Source organism: Calliphora vicina, chromosome 4 (assembly GCF_958450345.1).
Source record: "Calliphora vicina chromosome 4, idCalVici1.1, whole genome shotgun sequence".
NCBI classification, from domain to species: Eukaryota; Metazoa; Arthropoda; class Insecta; order Diptera; family Calliphoridae; genus Calliphora; species Calliphora vicina.
The window spans coordinates 65687346-65710163 of NC_088783.1; the positions used below are offsets into that span (position 1 = coordinate 65687346).

The window sequence follows — 22818 nt, forward strand, 5'->3', positions numbered from 1 at the left end:
ACTGCGATTTAAGGGGTTAAAATGTTCCGCAAAAATATTATAAGTGAAATTTTACTATAAGTCCCTGAATACACCAAAACGGAAAATTCAACCAGAAAGTCAGAAACAGGACACAACAAAAGAGAGCTTAGGGATTATTTCGCATTAATTAAGAATTTCATTTGAAAGTACCCCAACAATTTATCATGACAAAAAATTGTGCCGAGTCGGTTAATCCGAGCCGTCGAGTCGTGAAATATTAGAACATTGTGACAATATGACATGATAGGAGACCTTGTGAATCGATCAAATATTTAGAATCCTCGGCTTATTCAGGACCTTAATCTCCTTCTTAATGTAATTGAAATACATGCTTCTATATTCACCACAAATGAAATAAAGCTCAATTCGGTCATTGCGACAACTCTTTCACGATGAGGATATAATGCTAAAATCAATTTATTCATAGCAAAATTCCTATAAGATTACGAAACAGGCACAGGAATTTACTTATGACAGCCAATATTGTAAAAATTGAAAGTAATTCCAAAGCTAGCAAATTTATTTTCTTTATTTGTTGACCTGTGTAATGACAGAATGATGACTTTGCTTTTTTAATAGGTTTAATCAAGTACATGTGTTTAGTCAGGACAATGATTGCCAATCCTAGATCTAAACAATGAGTTCTTTTTGTATCGAATTTTTCAAAGAGGCAAACAAATTATTCAATATTTTTTTTTAATTGTTTAACTAAAACATTGTAATTATAACAAAAAATATACATTTAAAAACCTATAACAACAATTTTATTACATTTTGTTTAACATAGAAACAATAATTTAAGGACTAAAATAATACTGTCCTGAAATAAAGGTCTAACATTTAAAACAATTTCCAAGAAATTTACTTCATCATTTCGTTGAGCTTATTTAAACACTTTTCTCTGCTTTTACTTCCAAAAACTTAGAACATTTATAAACACTAAATCAATACTCCATAAATAATATTGCACCTGTATTTACCTGGTCTGTTTAACATAATATATGTAGCTACAATATAATACATACTTATATTTAATGCAACACTTTTAATACTATTCAATAAAACATCTATGTTTGTCTATCTATTTTCAGTTATTTATTTCTGCAGCATTCTCAATCGTGAGGGGAATAACAACCAACTACTTACTAGTATAAAGAAACCCCAATGAAAAAAAATCAAATAAATCATCTTAGAGAGAAATAAAATAAGAATTCTAATTCTTTAACAATAACACCATTAAATGGAATCCAATAAGCAATATTTTACACCAAATTCAATCAACCAAATAACAAAGTTATTTCAACTGTAAAAATACGAAAACACCATCAACTAAATATATGAAAAAGAATTTTAAATAAACATTTTATAAAAATATTTATTTAAACTATAAAACAGTAGAGAAATACTATTAGAAACAAAAAAGTTCTCTTACAAAAAAAGGAATATAATAAAAATATAACAGCCACAACATGTCGTTGACCATCAAACTAATACGTTTTGAAGTGCCCAAGGCCAAAACAAATCTAATAGGACGTGTGGAATTTCGGGGTAAGTTTGTATATGAAAGTTTAAAAAATAAATAAAAATATAAATTAGAATATACAAATATTTATACACAAACATAAACACAAGTACATAGCTGGTGTATCCTAAATTTAATCAAATCATTTATAAACAAATAAGAAAATAGAGTTGGTAAATACGACTACATTTGCAGACATGTGCAAGATAATTAGAAGAGACAATTTTAGAGATTTCGTGAATAATAAATTATGATTGGGACCTGTAATTAAATTCCAATGTTTACATGGACTGCAAGATATCTGGACGGATATCTGGAATTGGATAACATCTGCAACATATTTAAAGTAAATATCAAAATATTTATGAAAAATATCTTTAAGCTGTTTCGTATTTTGGTCCATAACTCTGGTTCTACTATACCGAATTTGTAAATTTTGACTGTCAAACATTTCTGACTGAAATATGAAATTTGTTAAAGCAACCAATAAATTTCGTAACTTAACGAAATCGGTAAGAAAATACAAAATGTTACAGAATTGCGGTACTGGTTCTTTAATGTTATCTTAGATCAAATTTACTGACAAATTTCTTCAATGCTTTTGTAATCTAATGTTTAAACACTTCAATTTACTTTACCTACCTTAACTTTCTATTATTTCGCCGAGCACTAACAGAAATGAACAGAAACAAAGAAGACAAATACCAACTACATATTGAGCCTATTATGTTTATTGTCCTACTCATCACACCAACAATCTTCACATTTAATCTAATTTCCTTTGAGTGGCATAAGAACAATGGAAACTAAGGCAAAATACATGATAAGTAATAAGAAAAATCTCACACCAATTTCACATTCAAATAAATAAACCAGCAAATGTCTCTGTACCATCATTATCAGCCATAATAGATTTTATGTTTCAATGAAATTTATTCAACATGCCTAAATGTGATTGTTAATCTTTGTATGACATTTAGGCCAACAATCAAACATCCATCCGTCTGTCTGTCTTTCATTCATTTACTTTAGTTTAAGAAGCTTCCGTTATCATCAAAATGTAATGAAAAAATATTCATCATATTTGTGGCTGACAGACAGACTGTGTCATGAAAAAAAAATATTTTTTTATTGGATATTTTATATCCTCCCTCAGTACTCATTCTCCAGGAGGCTGTACAATATGAATGTGTCTAAGTTGTTTCTTCCCATAAATTTGACAAGTACATTCTAGGTTCTTATAAAACTTTCTATAGTTCTGCCCTAGGAAAAAGGTTCCTTAAAATAGTGTCCAAAAAACAGAATCTAGCAAAACTATTTGAAACATTTAAATTTTTCCTCTCTTAATTTCAAACTTTATTAATCAAAATTTAAATTCCTAAACAATTTTTAAATTTAAACAACGTTTTAAAATTAAATTTTATATGCAAATTTTTCTTTAAAACGTTGTTTAAATTTTAAATTTGTTTAAGAATATGGGGGCTAAAATATAGCTAAATTTTAAAACGACCCTTACTTGCTGCTTTTTGACATTCACATCATTATTTTTTCAGGCTCTTTAAACAAAATTTCATTTATGTATCTTCTTTTTTATACATTTTCTGGTTTTCTCCTCCTTCTTAAAAAATTTGTCTTTTATATGATGGTTGACGTTTTTTTTTCTTTTTGCAGAAATGTTTCAAATATTTCCGTTAGTGGATGTCTAAAGGAATTTCCTTTTCCGCTGCTTCGTTTGAATAATTTCTTAAGCAAAATACTAGTACACGTACGAGTATAGACTAGGGTGGTCCTTAATTTGGTGTATGTCTTACAAATTTAAAATTGATGGCGTATCTTTTGAACTCGGTTTTAGTTTTTAATAACTTATATGTTATTTTGAAAAGTACATATCTGTCATTTATTCTCACTTATTTACTAAACATTATAATATAAACAACCAATTTTTTGCCTCGAATTTTGTCATATACGGTAAGTTTTGCTTTACTTCTTTAATTTAAAACAATTAAGAAAGTATGGTCGATCAAGCCCGACCATATAATACCCTACACTTAGTAAATGAGCAAAATCATTTTTCTTTTAAAATTTCAATAATTTATTTTCGTGAATGATTTTCGGAAGAGTGCATTATACGGGAACTATGACTAATTATGGACCGATCGCCATCGACATCGTTTAACCGACTCAGAAAGTGATTCGGAAAAGAAAAGATATATATATTATGTATAAACTTGCAGGAAATTATGTCCTCTTTTCAAAAATGTAAATTATTTTTAAGAATTAAAAAATTGATAGAATACTTTTTTCAAAAATATGGGAATAAAAAATAGATGATTTTTTGTTGGAAAATTTTCATTTTTAAAATGCAATATAAGTTTTGATTATGCATCGTTTTTAATGAAATATATAGAAACTCTTGATCCAAATCCAAAAATGAAAATGATATTTTGGAATTGTTAATGACAATCCTACAAATCCCAAAATATTTTTCAAAAATTCCAAAATTGGCATTTTTTAGATTTTTGGATCTGTTGAAGGCACCAAGCTGGGGCCTATGAAATCCCTTTGCACAATATTGAAGAACATATTGAGACATACAAAAGAGGTCTTAATTTTTTGAAAGTAGCTATGCGATTAGATAAAATGTCTAAAGTAGAAATTTTTATAAAAAATAGGTCTACTTCGAAAAGCTCTGGACCACGCAATAATACGAATTTTTATATTATTTTGCTTTTATAATATTTCCCAAAATGTTATCTTTCAGAAAAATATAAGAAGTAAGAAAGTATAGTCGGTCAAGCCCGACCATATGATACCCTACACAAATCTAATTAAAAACCAATCGCCATAAAATTAGGTGGCATGACATCTGTATATATGAAACCTGTTTGTGTTGAATTTTTTTTTGAATACCAACATTTTTAAGAAATCTATACTCATTAAAACCATTTTCGGAAGTGAGCATTATATGGGAGCTATGACTAATTATGGACCAATCGTTATAAAATTTAGTATGGCTCTTGTACATACATATAAATTATTTGTGTTGAATTTTATTGGAATACCAACATTTTTAAGAAATTTATGCTAGTTAAAGTGATTTTCGGAAGTGGGCCTCTATGGTAGCTATAACTAATTGTGGACCGATCATTACATAATTTGGTGAGGCGGGTTCGGCTTATATAAAACTTATTTTAGCCGAATTTGGTCTGGAAATCTATATAACTGAGATATTTGTGAGAGCATAACTATTTTCATATAGGGCAATCGTATGGGGGCTAGGAGAAATAATCGACCGATTACAATCAAATTAAATAGGCTTCGTCCTTGGGGAAATAGAAGAGCTTGTACCAAATGTTGTTGAATTATCTTTGAAATTGCGACCTGTAGTTTGATTACAAAGTTTACATGGACGGACAGATGGACGGACATCGCTTAATCGAACCAGAAAGTGATCCTGAGCAGATTGGTATACTTTAAGGTGGGTGTTGGGTAAATACATTATTTATCTTTTTCTTATTTTCTGTATAAGTGAAAATTAATGTAAGTACGAAAACTGTTGACTCAGTAGAGGTTTTTAAACAATAAATTATTATTAATAATTATTATAAACGAAAATTGGGAAAGAATAGTAGACGTTATTAGCAAAAAAGTAGACCAAGGTAGGTAAAAAAATAAAATTTTACTTTTCAAATGCAAATAACTAGTAAACTGTAAGAGATAATATATGGCTAAAGGAAAGTTTTTTATAGATCTTGTCAAGTAGATTCCATATGTATTGTTACGAAATTGTACTTGAATTCAAATATAAGAATTTTAAGGGCTGATTTAAAAGTAGCATAATGCTTTCAAATAACAGTGCTGTAATAGCAAACTGTAACATATCTGTGGACATTATTAAATAAAAGCTTTCATTTGATTTGATCGTAAGTTGGCAACGCTGTACTCGAATTCGAATATTCAGTTAAAGAACATTATAGAAAGTACACCACAGATGGCGTATGTATTAGTAAGATCTAGAATATTCGAATTTTGACAGTTAAAGAATAATCTAGAGTGCAGATGGCAGTGTTATAGATAGTGGCAGAGGTTGCAGTCGTGAGTCAGTTTATCAGAGACGCTTTTCGAATAAACATCAACTGAGTGCCTTAAAGTGTGTTGTGTTTTTCAAGTAAATTCGTGTGCATTATGAATTGTGTCTGTATTTCTGAGAATTTATAAACATGTATAAAAAACATTGAGTGACTATTTAATTCTGTGGTTGTTGTACATTTTGAATAAATAAAGAGTTGTTACAATTTTTAAACTACTAAACGGCTTTTATTTGCAATCAAAAGTATCCGGTTTATTTAAAGGAAATAAACCAGCGTTTTGAAAAGGTTAAAACGTAACAGTATAAAAATTATTCCAATCGGATCGAAAACAAAAATAGCCATGGGAAATTTTATTAAAATCGGTCTATTCGTTTAGAAGTTACATATTTATATCCAATTTTTTCAGGTCCCCTACTGTGCAAAATAAGCAATGAAACACTACTAAGTTCAAAAAAGGTGATAAATTTAATTTGTTTTTAGATATTTTTAACAAAAACAATACTTATGTATGTATCAAAAATATACGTAAAAATATCAAAATACAATGTATCAAAAAATGCACGCTATTTTAAAGCGAAATTTAAACAAGTTGACGAACATCACTGAAAACTGTTTTTTAGAATAACTTCTGAATTGGATTTTTCCCAACGTTTAATATTATTTTTTTTTTAATATTTCTATTGGGTCAATAAAACTTTCAAATAAAGTGTGCAACCTCTAAACTAATTTCGATTTTGCTTAAATTTCCAGCATTTGGTTTTTACATGACGAAGAACAATTTTAGACCTTGGAAGCATCGAAAAACCAAAATGTGCTACACAAGGGCTACCCTAATACACACAAGCCAATGCACACTTGCGTGTAACTTATTAATGACATTTTAAACGAAATTCTGTGCGATAATGACAAGAAATACTGTTTCAAAATTTAACACATGGTTGACGTTTGAATATGTTATGAGCATGAGGTAACAGGGCATAATGAAATTAATTAAATTTATTAACTTTGTGCTTAATCAATTTAGCACTTTTTGTTTCACATGTTCCTTTAAACAATTTAAATCTTATAATTTTGAAAACAAAGAAGCAACAGACTTGTCATACATATATAGGAATTTATGAATAAAATTCCATATATTTTGTGCTGACATATTTAACTCCAATATTTAATCCAAATGCTTCCTTACCTTCAAAAATAATCTTTAGCAAATTCCTGCTGAGATAGAATGATTTTCAACAGACACGTTTCTTAACACAAATCCATCATATATGTTCTCCTACTCCTACATTATTATATAACATTTATGGTCATAATCTCTGTTGATATAACCACACTCCTTCTCATAATACAGATAACCGCAAAAAAAAACAGCATAATACATCATAAAGTACTAAAAGATGTGTTGAGACACGCATTTAACAACTATTCACTCCTACTTGCTACATATTTTCTTATTTTCGTGCATGACTTTTTAAACACCAAAAAAAATCAAACATATTTCTGTTGTTTTCTTTTATGTGGCAAAAGAAAAATATTTTCAAATCTATCACATCCATCTCCTTAACAAAATCTCATTTTGAACATGACAAAAAACAAACAAACTGCAAGAAAAACTAATAATGTCACGACTGCAAGCGAAAACGAAAATAATAAAAAAAAGATAAACAACCATAATTCATTTTTGTTTCTTTTAAGCAACAACTTTTAGATAAACAAATGAAAAATACTTTGAAAAATATTTGAACACAATAAGGACTATTTAAGGAAATAACTGCAGATAGAAAATACTTAAAGTGAAACTGGGAAAAGTTTGATAAAAGTTATCTTTTAAATTAAATAACAACTATGCAAAACATTGTAGTGGTTGACCTAGTTGCTGGTTTCTGGGGAATCGTTTGAGAAAAGCTACAATACATTTAAAGAGTGTCCCAAAATTTAATAGAAAATACAGTTTATATGCTCACCACTAGAAAGATGGTGGGTATATTGAGTTTGTCATTACGATTGTAACATATCAAAATATTAGTCGCAGAACTATATATATGGAAGATTTCATGTCAAGTGAACCAAATTTTAAAATCGATGTCTTCCGATCAGGAGGAATTTTGCACCAAGGTTAGTCGTAATGGAGTAGTAATAACTAATTTATGCAATTAAAATTTTGCAAAAATGAGCGAATTCATTTAATTTTGAATAAATTTTAAAAGAATTAATCGATTTTTATGATCGATATCTCATTTTGTTGCTATTACATGTGGCTTTGTGATAAAGCCATAAATCTGAACAATTTCTGCCGTTTTCGATTTTTCTAAAACAAACTAAATTGCTATTTTCACGTAAAAAATATATTTTTTGCTTCAATTTGTTATTATAACTCGAAAAATACTAAGCCGATTGAAACGAAATATATATATGTGAAAATGTGTACATAGCATGGGGAAAATTAACTTGTAAATTTAATGTATATTAAAAAAAAAATAAATTTTGTGAAAATGAGCAAATTCACTTGATTGTGAATAAATTTGAAAAGAATCCATCCATCTCATTTTGTTGCTATTACATGTGGCATTGTGATAAAGTAATAAATCTGAACAATTTCTGCCATTTTCGATTTTTCATTATTTTTTAAAATACAAAAAAAATAGCTATTTTCACGTAAAAAATATATTTTTTGCTTCAATTTGTTATTATAACTCCGAAACTACTGAGCCGATTGAAAAGCAATATATATGTGAACATTTTTCATAGCATGAGGAAAATGTTTTCAAAACTCAATCAATCGAAAGAAGAACATTAACTACTGAATTTTATGTATATCAAATAAAAAAAATAAAATTTTGTGAAAATGAGCTAATTGAATTAATTGTGAATAAATTCGAAAACAATTGGATTTTTATTATCGATATCTCATTTTGTTGCTATTACATGCGGCTTTGCGATAAAGCAATAAACCTGAAAAATTTCTGCCGTTTTCGATTTTTCATGATTTTTTTAAGCAAAAAAAATACTATTTTCACGTACAAAATATATTTTTTTTTTCAATTTGTTATTATAACTCCGAAACTACTGAGCCGATTGAAGTCGAAAATTTCTACATAGCATGGGGAAAATATTTTCAAAACTGAATCAATTGAAAGAAGAATATTAACTACTGAATTTTATGTATATCAAAGAAAAAACTAAAATTTTGCGAAAATGAGCTAATTTAATTAATTGGGAATAAATTCGAAAAGGATCAATCGATTTTTACGATCGATATCTAATTTTGTTGCCACTATATGTAGCTTTATAATAAAGCAATAATTCTGAACAATTCCTGCCGTTTTCGATTTTTCATGAGTTTTTTAAAATTTCTATTTTCACGTAAAAAATATATTTTTTGTTTCCATTTGTTATTATAATTCAGAAACTACTGAACCGATTGAAACGCAATATATATTCGAAAATTTGTACATAGCATGAAAAAAATGTTTTCAAAATTTAATCAATTTTTCATATGAAGGAAAATTAGTAAATAGCACGGGGAAAATGTTTTCAAAATTCAATCAATCGAATGAAGAACATTAACTACTGAATTTGATGTATATCAAACAAAAAATTTAAATTTTGTGAAAATGAGCAAATTCACTTAATTGTGAATAAATTCGAAAAGGATCAATCGATTTTTACGATCGATATCTCATTTTGTTGCTATTATATGTGGGTTTGCGATAAAGTAATAAACCTGAACAATTTCTGCCGTATTCGATTTTCTATGATTTTTTTAAAACAAACAAAATTACTATTTTCATATAAATATATTTGTTCCTTAAATTTGTTATTATAACTACAAAACTAAAAAAAATTAAAAAAATTCAAAATTTTACTTAAATTTTTTTTTTTAAAAGAAACCTCTCCATAGAATTTAAAGTTTGGACGATATTTGTACAACTGGAACCACAATAGATCAAAATTGTGTAGTGGTTTAAAAAGCCTCCAACAGATTTTCGATTTTGTAGCCCTGTGTAATTCAAATACGATCAAACCAATTCCGTCCGTATGTAGTTGGCACGATAGGGCCTCGGGGGAAGCACATAGGGGTATAAAATTAAGATATTTTTTATTAATCAGAAATGTTTGGTATTGGAACAAAATCTGAGACAACTTCCAAAATAGTTGATATTTTTAAAAAATATTTAGCTATTTCCATTAAATATATTGCAGATACTACCAATAAATTTTGCATATATTGTTCCTATGATAAAAGGAAAATCTCTGTTGAAAAAAAAACACATCGATATAATCGTCACAAAACCACAACAGTACATATATATATTCTGGGTACTTACGAAATTCTAGGGCGATCTAGCTGTGTCCATCCATCTGTCTGTCTGTCTGTCTGTCTATTGAATACACGATACAAAAAAGGAGTTAAAAGTGACTACACCCTAGATTACTTAGAGACACTAAATGGACGATGGACTTCATGCTAGATTGATGGGATTTAATTTACCAACTTATAAATACACGCAAATATATTGTACATACTTAGTTTAAATTTTAAATTTATTCTACTTTGACTTATTTTGGCATCTCTTCTTATCTGCTTTGAAAAACATACTTGTTGGCTAAAAATTTATTAAATTTCATTGACAATTTAAAACGGATTTTGATTGTTGCGTGACGACAAATTATTAAAATACGCACACACATAAATTCTTTTGAAATTGTTGCTTCCAAAGAATAGGAAATAGAAAAGAAACTCTGCTAGCAAAAATCTAAATCTGAGCGGAGAATGTACTAGTAAAAATAACAAAGTGAAACTCGTGTGGGTAATTTTTTGAAAATCTTTTTGTTGAAGTTTTATTTTTAAGAATTTCTGCTCTATTTGTTCCACTAACATTGCTTCTATAAAACTTTATAAATTCATACATATGTATGTATGTACATGAAAATTTATGGAAGAGTATGACAACAATGACTGAAAAACAACATTCTAAAGATTTATGTACTTTTTTACAGAAAAAACAAATGTACATTATACAAAACCAGACACAGACAGAGATTGGAAAGGAAAACCCATACCAACTGACATACAAATATGTTTGCTATATAGGGCTTATAATGATTATTAGGATGGCCTTCTATGTATGAAGATAAAAAAGTTATTTATTTTTCCAAAGAAAAATGGAAACATAAAAAAAGATTCAGACATAGTTTGTTGGTTTGCTTTGAAATTTTTTGATATGATGTTGACTGATTGAGGTTCTTCTATCAAATAGTAAAATTGCAGAGAATATAAAGATTAAGGTTTTTTTTAAGTAATAAAATCGCATTAGTTTTTCTTAGTATTATATTTAAATTACTCATATTAAATCAAATCTAAAATTGGCAAATCGAAGGTTTGTAATATTTTTGAAAATTAACAAAATCGGATGGTATGGTAAATACAGAATCATAATGTGTATAGATAAAGTATAATTAAAGTGGTTCTAATGAAATAATTTAATTCAATTTATTTCAAGGTTAGTTACCGTTACCTCTAATCTACCGTTACCCCTAAAATGCTCTTACAGCTCGACTAACGTTAGCGCTAAAGTATCGTTACCTATCGTAGTACAAATATGAAAGAATTTTATACAAAATTAAATGAATATAATTAATACCGGAATTTCTTGTCAGTTTTGAATTGTATACCATACTTTTGCCATTGAAAGTATAAAAAATATCCTGAGAGGGGGCACGAAACTTTTTCCGATACCCTTAATTTTTATCATAACAGGACACAGGCATTAACAAAGTTTTAAGAATCTCACAATTACACTTCGCTAGATATTCGAAAATAACTAGACTTATACTTGGTTGGGAGATATCAATCTACTGTTCTGATACCATCTATTTTTATATCTGATATGTACAATGGTAACAAAATAACTATTTTTTTACATGATGGGAATCATTCCCTCGATTCCGCCCAATTTCAGGCAAACATCGTAAAAATATAAGAAAGTTATTCTGACAAAGCCTTAAGACTCTCGAAATTACAATTTTCTTTGCAATGGAAAACTTACACTCACTGCTCCGATATCCCCCAGTGGTAAGGAATACATCTGTACTAAGCTTAAAACTTTCACAATTACAGTTCTTTAAATATTCACAACTATTTACTTTGTATGAGCGGTGCCACGCCTATTTAACCAATCATGCCCATTTTCAGCCAAGCATCGCAAATTGGTATCGAAGTAAATCCACCGAAATTTTGCGGCTTTCACAATTATAGTTCACCAGATATTCCTTAATAACTGTTTACTTTGTAAGGAAGGTGCCACGCCCACTTGAAATTTCAAAATAAACAGTAGCCTATTATTCCGCCTAAAAAATGCAGGATTTACAATAGTTTTTAATATCTTATATGTCATTTTGAAGGGTACATTTAATTTATTTATAATAATTATTTATTCTCAATTAGTTACTGAACATTATAGTATAAACAGTAAAGTTTTTTCTCCCTTCTAAAATGTCGAATTTTGAGCCGACAATGCATCATATGCGGGAAGTTTTGCTTTTCTTATTTAATTTGAAAAAAGTGCCGCTGATGCATACCGATTGCTCAGATACTCAGGCAGCAATTTCCAAACGTTTGCGAGCAGCAGGATTTATCGAAAAGCAGAGAAATTGGATGTCATATAAATTGAAGCCTGTAGATCTTGAGAGATGATTTTGCATATCCAAATTGATGTTTTAACGCTATAAAAAAAAATGTTGCACTGAATCTGAAATCTGACCAAACAATCACAGGGAATCTATACCGAACGCTACAGATTCGTTTGAAGCAAGCATTGCCTGAAAAACGAACTGAATATGTATGTTGCCAGTAATGAAACAGTCTTATTAGATCATGTCAACGCTCGGCCACATTGTGCAATACCTGTTAAAAACTATTTAGAATGAAGTGGTTGTGAAGTTTTGCCCTACCAGCTTTATAGTCCAGACCATACCTCGGCCGACTACTATTTGTTTCGATCGATGCAAAACTCACTCTCTCTGGAATACTCTTCACTACAGAAAAGAGTATCCGAAAATGGCTAGATTCGTTCTTGGTCCCAAAAGATGAGCAAATCAGAACATCGGAAATTGAACATATCCGAAGTGTCCTTCTTTGGGCACCCCTAGCCGCACCCCTGGAGGGCCCTGTGGTCCAAATTCATAACTTAAACTCTAAAACCTTCCTTTTTGCGCATGTCAAATTTCATTCAAATCGGACTAAGGGTTACAGATTTATTTCCCTCATTATACCCTACACCACCATAGTGGGAAGGGTATAATGTGTTTGTGCAGATGTTTGTAACGCCCAAAAATATTAGTCTAACACCCACCTTCAAGTATAACGATCGACTTAGAATCACTTTCTGAGTCGATTAAACGATGTCCGTCGGTCCGTCTGGCTGGCTGGCTGGCTGGCTGTCCATGTAAACCTTGTGTGCAGAGTACAGGTCGCAATTTTGAAGATATTTTGATCAAGTTTGGTACAAATTATTTTTTCGGCCCAAGGACCAAGCCTATTGAAATCGGTCCATTATTTCACCTAGCCCCCATACAAATGTCCTTCCGAAATTGGACTTTATCGGTCATAAGTGTTTAATTTATATATGTATATCCACAAATTGCGTTCCAAATAAGGTTTATATATACAAAATTCATGTCACCAAATTTAGTTACGATCGGTCCATAATTAGTCATAGCTCCTATATAGACCCGCTTCCAAAAATCACTTTAATATACATCAATGTCTTAAAAATGTTGGTATACACACAAAATTCACCATAAATAACTTTCATATAGACACAACTCACACGACCTAATTTCATGATAATTGGTCATAGCTTCCATAAAAGGCCCACTTTTGAAAATCACTTGCGAATATAAATTATTGATATTTTAAAAGCAAAATGTTTTTGCTCATTTATTTGCTCATTATATGGTTGGACTTGACCGACAATACTTTCTTACTTATTTCTTATTTACCACTGTGAGTCATTAATTGTTATGATAAATATTTGTCAAGTGTAGACACGAGGTTACCTAGCTGTCTTGTAGGGTGACACATATAAAAAAGCAATTACTCTGTATAATACAGCTGCTGTAAAAAGACAACACAATTTGTAATTAAAAATAAACATAAAACATTAAATTTTCCAAGACATTAAAACGACATTTCTTCATTAACTGTTGCTACACTAGTCAAAACATTTATGTTAAAACACATATATAATTTATGTAAATATTCTTCCATTTCAGGTGTTGCTCATATAACTTCAGAATTGTGTTCGTCTTCTTCAGAAATTGATGTCAACCAGGTAAGTTTACTTAACGTGTTTTTCTACAAAAAAAATAAATTATTCCGTTTGATTTCTATAGCACTTGTTCCCTTTTTAAATGCCCATGAATATTCAAATCGTGGTTAAAAGCTTTTTCCGTTTTATATCGTTGTCAATGTTGGCGATTGTAAGGAATAACATTGTATTGATTGTGCCTTTTAAAGAATGGCTTGTTGTAATCCTTACAAACTTAAATGCAGTTGTTAAGCATCATTACATTTGTATTCCTTTAACACAATACGGTTCATCATTGTTTGATTGGGAAATTATTTTTTTTTGTTATTGTTTGGAGTGCTTGTTGTTGCAACATATTGTGTCTGTGTGTGTTGTATGATTCGCACTTAATCCTGTTTGATGATTATTAATGAACAATCTGTCATTTTATGAATTGTGGCAACATGATGATGGTATTGTCAAGTACGTGTAGAAAGCAAATTAAAAGTGAATGTACAAACATGGCAACAGATTTGTTAGTAAGAGGAGCACAATAACTGAATACAAGTGAGGCCAATTAGTGCTAGTAGGTCATTCAGTAAAGGATACCATAGCTTTAATTAAACGTAAATTGTTTTAATATAAGGTGGTTGAATTTGTTTCATATTATTGCAAAACTAGTCAGATTTCTAGAAACGCGTTCATTTACTCAGAAATTCAATAGATTCTGTAAATTTAACAAGTGTTTAGTAGCTCAGAGAAATTATTTATAATTATAACCAAAAATATTTCTTTATAACAAAATTCATTACAAATTTATATTCCTCAAAAATATTTTAAGTAGATTTGGTTTACATTTTTTCATCATTGAGTTTTGTGTCTCATAAATATTTCAAAGAAATTTCATTTTAACTTTTCCATCTAGAGGTTTCTGTTAACCAATAGCTTTCTCTATCTTTCTAATAAAGAAGTCTTTGACTAAAACCACAAGATATTTTTATATTTTTTTTAAATACCAAGTGTAACCTCTTTAAGAATTTTTATATAAATACCAAAGTAGATTGCACAGAAAGACACGTACTACTTATTACAAAATGGAATAGCAATTTTAGCACAGTGCAATCTTCAATGACACAAAACTGTAAGTCAACTTCATTTAAATTTAACATTATCATAAGCGCAAACATCATTTGAATGTTAATTTTTTAAGAAAATGCATAGATAAGTTACGCTATAGTTTTGGTTTTATCTGATATTTGATGGAAACTGTTAAGCGGTTAAACTTGAAGACAAGAAAATGAAAATATTATAAATATTAAATAGTAAAACAAATTTATCAAACACAACTCAATCCTAATAACACTGTCCAACCGCATTTTTTCGGAGCAGAATGTCATTTTTGGAATAGAAGGGCATATTGAGTGGATCATTTTTCTATAATAAATTTATTGACCAGCTGGTCTGAATTTTAAATTTAAGCTCATTCGAATCATACTTGAATTTTTGGCGATTTTTAAAAAAAATGTGAAAACCATTTGGCGTGTAATTTTGATAATTAAGCGTAAACAGCTTTATTTACAATTTTGATATCTTTGGTGACCCCCACTGAAAAAATTATAGTAGAATATATCAATCCTTCAAAGTCCTTTTTGAAAGGAATTTTTTTAATTTTCCCGAAAAAAGTGTAAAATTAACCCTTAAAGAGAGGAGCTAGAGGGTTAAGATCTTCCACAAAAATGATCCTAATAAAATTCCACAATATAACCCTGACAATAAGAACACTCTGAGATATTAACTTACAACATTTTTTTCATTTAGTATATCGCTCTCTTCGATTAAAAAATTAAAACTTTGACCCACTGCAAAAAAAAAAACTCAGACCAGTTGGACTATAAGTTTTTTCTACAAAAATTATCTACTCAACATGCACTTTACGAATTATAGGGTCGATATTCTGTTTCAATCAAAAAGTCTAAATTTGTTGGACAGTATTATTATTGGGTGTATGACTTAAATTTTTTTAGCTATGACCTTATCCCATCTTTCTGGCAACATATGAAATCCTAGCCAAAAGAACTGCTCATCTGTTGATGACAAGAACGAATCAAGCCAATATCCGATACTCTGTTCTGGAATGAAGCTCATCCCAGAGAGAGCCTTCTGTATCGATCAAAACTTATAGTACTCGGACGGAGCATGGTTTGAACTATAAGGCGGGTGAGGCAAAACTTCGTAACCACTTCTTTCTAAATAGTTTTCAACCGGTATTGCAATATGTATCCTATAGTTTTGATGATGGAATATTACGCTTTCATGTCTGGACGCTGGGCGTTTTTCGTCCAATGCTCGGTCCAAACGAATATGTTGCGTTCAGTACAGTTTTTCTGTGATGGTATGTCCAGATTTCAGATTGTCATAATAGATGGGACTATTTTGGTCCCACCAAATACAGAACATTACCTTAGCACCCTAGATATTTGGTTTTGCTGGCGATTCGGCTGGTTGACCGAAATTGCTACTTGAGTAGCTCCCAATGATTTTGCAAGCTCTTGTTGAGTTTTACAATAAACTTCATGGAGTAATATCTTCAACTATTGGTCTTCAAAGTTTTTTTGGCTTGTCTGTGTTCGTGTCAAAATCGCCACTTCATAACCGCACAAACCATCTCTCGCATATACAGCTGCGGTCAAAATAATAGCACCACGACATTCATATTCTTATATTAAAATATTACGTAAAAACTGTTAAATTAATTTTTGTTGTTTTTGTATTAATTTATGCTTAATTCAATAAACTTTCAAACATTAAAAATAATTTTGAAAATTAGAAGAAAAACAACATAATATATAACTACCTACGAAATTCATCAGTCAAAAAAATACCACCAAGATAGAAATCGATTAAAATAAACAAAAATTAACAAAATTTATTTTAGTAACAATTATTATGGTTTGTAACGTTCTTAACACGTTATTATTAAAAGTAAAATATTGCTGCCTTTTGTTTTCGTAATTTTTGGCAAAAAAGAGACCGAACACCTCCTACCAGTCAAAAAAATACCACCAAGATAGAAATCGATTAAAATAAACAAAAATTAACAAAATTTATTTTAGTAACAATTATTATGGTTTGTAACGTTCTTAACACGTTATTATTAAAAGTAAAATATTGCTGCCTTTTGTTTTCGTAATTTTTGGCAAAAAAGAGACCGAACACCTCCTACCCATAAAGATTCTAAAATTTTTAAAATTTTGTATCCAACTTGTATGCCAAATATATTTTTTCATTTCCCAAAATAAATTCTTAAATATTTTTGGTTTCCTTTTACCCTTTTTGTGACTCTTGGCCATCTAGTTTTAATAAAATTATGTTTGGGGATATCGCACCCTGTGCCACGACATTGACCTTTTAGCTTGAAACCCAAATTTATATCAATTTACCATTCCATAGATCATTCCTAGGGTCATAATTTCATTGATTTATATCTGAGTATGATTTTATCAAGCATTTGATCATATAATATTGAATTATTTATTCCACATATTCAATATATTCTTCGAATGTTATAGTAGAAAAACCACGATCAAATTATAATTTTAAAATCTGTGTGTTTTTAAGAAAAGATGAATATATTATCTTAAATTTTAGTTGAAATTGGATTCGGAGGACATTCTATAGAAGTCTGATATCAAACAATATAATTTGTTTAATTATTTGACCAAGAAGTTTTTTGGTACTTGAATGTTGAAAAATGGTAATGCGACTTCGGAAATTTTACCTTTAATAGAGGATGTTATAATGTTATTGATAAAACTTTTCTTGGATTTAAATAATTTAAATTTTGTTCTTGTAATGGTCAGCGAATAACTGCAAAACTAGTCGCCACTTTTGCCTGATTTTCGAAACGGTGGGCCAAGAGTGTTATGATTAAAAGCGATAAGCGGTTTCGCAACCTGAAATTTATATTTTTATTTCAACGCAATGTTTTCTAAAACCATTTCTAAATATCTATAAATAGTTTTTTTTTCTGAATTAAGCTAATTGTATGTTCAGAAATCTTAATTTTTGAAACTAGAGCTCACATACACCACTTTTTTTGTTACTAAAAAAATTTGATAAGTAAAATAAATTTTTTTGTTTTAAATTTTATTCATTTCGATATAAATTAATTCAAATTATAATATTATGGCAATTTTTTAAATCGAAAACATAAATATTCTATATTTTTCGACAATTTCTTACGATGGTGCTATTATTTTGACTGCACAAAATCTGGGTATTTTTCAAAAATACCATATAATTTATTGAAAGGTTAATGTTTCTTAAAGAAAACTTTACTCATAGAAGAAATAGAGATTAATTAACGATATACTATAAATATTTAATTAAAATTACTATGAAAATAAAAATATTTTCCATGTTGATTGCTTTATGGTTCTGTGGTGCTATTATTTTGACCGGCACTGTATAAACCTATGGAACACATTAACCATAAGCTTTGGTGATCAATCAGTGTGTTTTAGCGTCACTTTTTTTCAAATTTGAAGAAGCACTATCACTATAGTGATTCTCCCTATAGGGAGAGTTTTCAATATTTACCCTTATAACGTCAAACTATGTTTTTGATTTTTTTATATTTTCATTTGTTTGACGTTACAAGAATTGTATAATTGAGAATTTATTTTCTACTGAGTGTACCTTGTGTCATGGTCTTGCCTATTTTTCAACTTATCGGGAGAGTTAAAAATTCGATAAATAATGCCCTCAAATTAAAAGAAGTCTATTAGATTGTGAATAGTTATGGATCCAGTCACAGCAGAAAATTGACAACAGTCAATTTGGGCTCTCAATTCAGAATGGTACGCCATCATTTCGTTTTCAAAGTCTATGGGAAAAAAGCTGCAGACAACTAATTATATAAATGGATTACAATATTTGGCCTAATATATTTTTATCTTATTATTACTTATATTGCTGCGCTTTTAAATATTTCAGAGCAAAAAAGTTGCTGTACACACAGCATAATATTTTGTCTATCTTTCGTAGTCATACTGTAATAAGTACTTTCTCTTGAAATCAATACTTAAACAATGTCACCTTCATATTCCATTAGGCTTATAGAGCGAAGTCTACAATTTATGAGAGTATTGCAAGATTTTATGTCATTAACAGGGCCAGTAGCAGGAAGTTGATAAGAAAATATGAAAAACGTAGGAAGGACTAAAAGAAAAAATACATTTACGAGTATGTGAAAGTAATTGACTACACATTTAATACATTTATCTACGTGCGTACTTATATCTAGAGTGCATAAAATATATTGTACGAGTCAGTAATATTAATTGCATATTAAAAGACAAATAATTTGTCACTGATGCCAATGCTCATGAACGTGCAGTTTTTGTCCTAAGTACTTATTGCAAAAAGTACAACTAAATATGTAATACACTCAGAGAAATTGTGAATTTATAAATAATATAAAATAAATTAAGTTAAATTTGTATTTTGTACCAAAAACTCTTATTTAAAACATAAAAATATTTAGGCTTCATTTTTGAAAAAAAACAATTGTTTTGGTTTAACTTTATTATCGTTAGTATATTGCCCCAAATTAATTATACAATATACAATACATTATTAGTTAATGAATGACTTAATTTTAAGTACTTTTGTTTAATTTTCTTATTGTTCTTTTTATATTTTCACAGTCATTTATATGGCCCTTGGCACGACCCGCCTGCGATGAGGAGCCTCTAATTGTCGAATTGCGAACACAAACAACAAAAACTCTAATTAAGACCGGCTTAAGTCATGCCTCGGGTGGTTTAATGGGCGGCACAGCCACTGGCACTATAACGAGCAGCAGCAAATGTATCGGACAATACATGATGTTAATGCAAGGTAAGTTTTAACAACATTTGTAGTTGTAGTTGTACAAGTGCACATGTAAATAGATACAAGTACATATATGCCTAATGGGGCAGTTGTTTTAGTGCAACATTTTTAATGCTTTTTCACAGAATTCAAGCCATTTGTGAATGGGTGGCATAGAGCATTTTGATTCTAGTTAAACAGAATATTTAATGTGTATATTTGGAAGTGAAAAGTGATGTGAGTTACAACATCAGAGTAGGTGTGGAAAAGTGAAATTGCAAACAGGAAGTTAATTACACAAATTATTAAATAATATTAGGCAATTTCGTAGCAATATTAGAATAAATTATACAAAAAATTTACCCTTTAATGCCACTGGTTTTTTTAGTGTCCCAATTTATAAGCGACAATTTCAATTAAAATATAATTTTTTATTAAAATTTCTTAAGTTTGACCCTAATCTGATAACAAATTCAAATATTAAAATTTGACCCTGGGGTTAAAAGAATTATAGTTGCTCGATTTGGTTAAAATGTTTAGCTATGAGTCCACTAGACTACTTTAAATTACCAAATCGAGTCCTTTGATGAACAAATTCCTTTTGATCGTTATCACTAGTTCCTTTTATAGCCCAAAGTAATGCATTTGTATATTATGAAAATTATTATGAAAAACATTTCTTCATGAACTTCGATTTGTGAAAAAATAAGAATAATTTAAAAGCCACCTTATAAATACACTGTCCAACAAATTGAGACTTTTTGATTGGAACTAGAGTGATCAAATATTCGACATATACAAAAAACCGGTTTTTGAATAATTCGCAAATGCGTAATTTTTAAAAACCGGTTTTCGGTTTTTTCAATCAAAAACCGGTTCGAATAACCGGTTTTTAGCTTTATACTTTTCTTTTAAAAATTAATTTAACATAACTTTAAATTTATTCCAATTTTTGATATACGAATACTCAGAATGTTAAATCCAAAGAAATGATATATGAGGAGCCGCAGAACAAAAACTACTCTTTCGATTTTTTTTACAAATTGATTTTTTGGTAATATTTGGGTTGAAATCTTCTAGAAAAAATCAATTTCCCAATATTTTTAAATTTTCAAAAAAGTACCTTTTGTTCTGCGGCTCCTCATATATTAATATAATACTAACAGTTAGTTGTATTTTTTAAAATAATATTTTATAATATTTTTTTTAAATAATATAGATAACTCTCCTGTCAAAGTCCTAACTCAGTTGTTTTATCAAAATTAAAAGACACGCGGTTGGTGTGAACTACGTAGATCAGGAAACCTTATACGAAGCTACATCACACACGCCAGAACTAGACGCAAAATTGTCGAATGAAATAATATGAACACGAGCCTTAAGAAATATTGACAATGATACGAGAGTTGTTAATCAACCCCGACCTACTTTGCGATTCCGCCTTGGTCTTGATGTATAACTTGTTAATTCTTAAAAGTAATCGCATATTAAAATAAATAAAAAAATTATTCGATTTTGTCGAATAATTCGAGACAAAAAACCCGGTTTGTCGAATAACTCGAAAACCGTCCTATTTAAAAACCGGAAAATTGAAAAAACCCGGTTTTTCGAATAATTCGAAAACCTGAACAGAATATCGATTCTATAATTCTGAAAGAGCATGTTGAGTAGATCATTTTTGTAGAATAAACTTATAGTCCAGCTGGTCTGAATTTTTTTTACAGTGGGTGTAAGTTTTATTTTTTGATCGAAGTTGGCATTATACTTATTGAAAAAAATGTTGTAAGTTAATGTCTGAGAGAATTCTTATTGTCAGAGTTATATCATGAAATTGTATGGCAATTATTTTTGTGGAAGATCTTAACCCTCTATCTTCTCTGTTTAGGGGTCAATTTGAGTCATTGCATAAAGGACATTTAAGGATTAAAATATTACACAAAAATTTGTTCCGGAATCTTTCACAAAAGTTACAAATGTTGTAAATAAAGCCCTTAACACTTAATTATCAAAATTACACACCACCTCGGGTTTCAGCATTAGCTGAAATCGAAAATATAAATTGACCTTAAGGAGATCTACAAAAAACTTGCATACATATCGAGCCCTTAGCTCCAAATTATCGTAAGCGACATCTTTAAAATTTTTGTTTTATTGCAGAAATTAAAATTTTATGGACCGTCTGATGTTTTAGCTTTCTCAGAATATCAAAATTGTTAATAACATCAAAAATATAGGGGGTAAGATTTTATTGTAAGTCAATCTTTATATTTTACAATAAAAAAATTTTATCGTAAGCGACACACAGTGGTATAGAAAAACAAAGGGGGAAATAAATCTGTAACTTCTAAATGGTAAGATTGGTTTGAATGAAATTTCACATGCGCAAAGAAGAAGTGTTGTCGAGTTTAAGTTTTGAACGTGGACCTATTATTATTGGACGATATTATTTCTTGGTTTGAGTTCCGATTTAAAAAAAAATATACATATAGAATCTTCTCATCGAGCACTACAAAAAACCTCGTCGTAGATATCAATTGTCTAAAAAAAGCAAAAAATTTCTAAGAGGATGTATAACGAATTTCTACTTTCTGAAAGCTAAGTTCTCATAAAATATTTTAAAGGAATACTAATTTCAAAATTGTTGTTACTGAGGGGACCAGGTCCTTTCAAAAAACACCTATTTTTTATGTAAAATAAAATTTTAGGGCAAAAATTCTCAAATCGCGTATCCGATATCAAAATATAATAACCGATTATAGGTGGCACAATATGTTTCTAATTATTTTGTAAAGGGTCCCGATATCCCCGACCCTGGTATGGATATTATGCCAATAAACTAAAAATTACCTTTTTTGGAATTTTTCGAATTTTTTTTTGAAATTGCGGGATTGCTGATAATAAATTTCAAAATTCGTTTTTATTTTTCCATTTTAAATAGAAAATTCTACATAACTGTGAAAAAACTTTTATAAATAATTAAATTAAAAACTTTTTATAAATAAAAGTTTTATTTCAATTC

At 29.2% G+C, this 22818-nt stretch overlaps 1 protein-coding gene across 1 annotated transcript in view; it reads left to right on the plus strand.

Moving 5' to 3' along the window:
• The first annotated feature begins 1490 nt into the window (after positions 1-1490).
• Positions 1491-22818, plus strand: part of LOC135957467 (otoferlin-like) — a 171905-nt gene continuing 150577 nt past the window's right edge. Inside the window, exons 1-3 of the mRNA XM_065508216.1 lie at positions 1491-1569; positions 13912-13970; positions 19634-19826. Of these exons, the coding sequence (XP_065364288.1) occupies positions 1491-1569; positions 13912-13970; positions 19634-19826 (331 nt within the window). The remainder of the gene's footprint in view (positions 1570-13911; positions 13971-19633; positions 19827-22818) is intronic.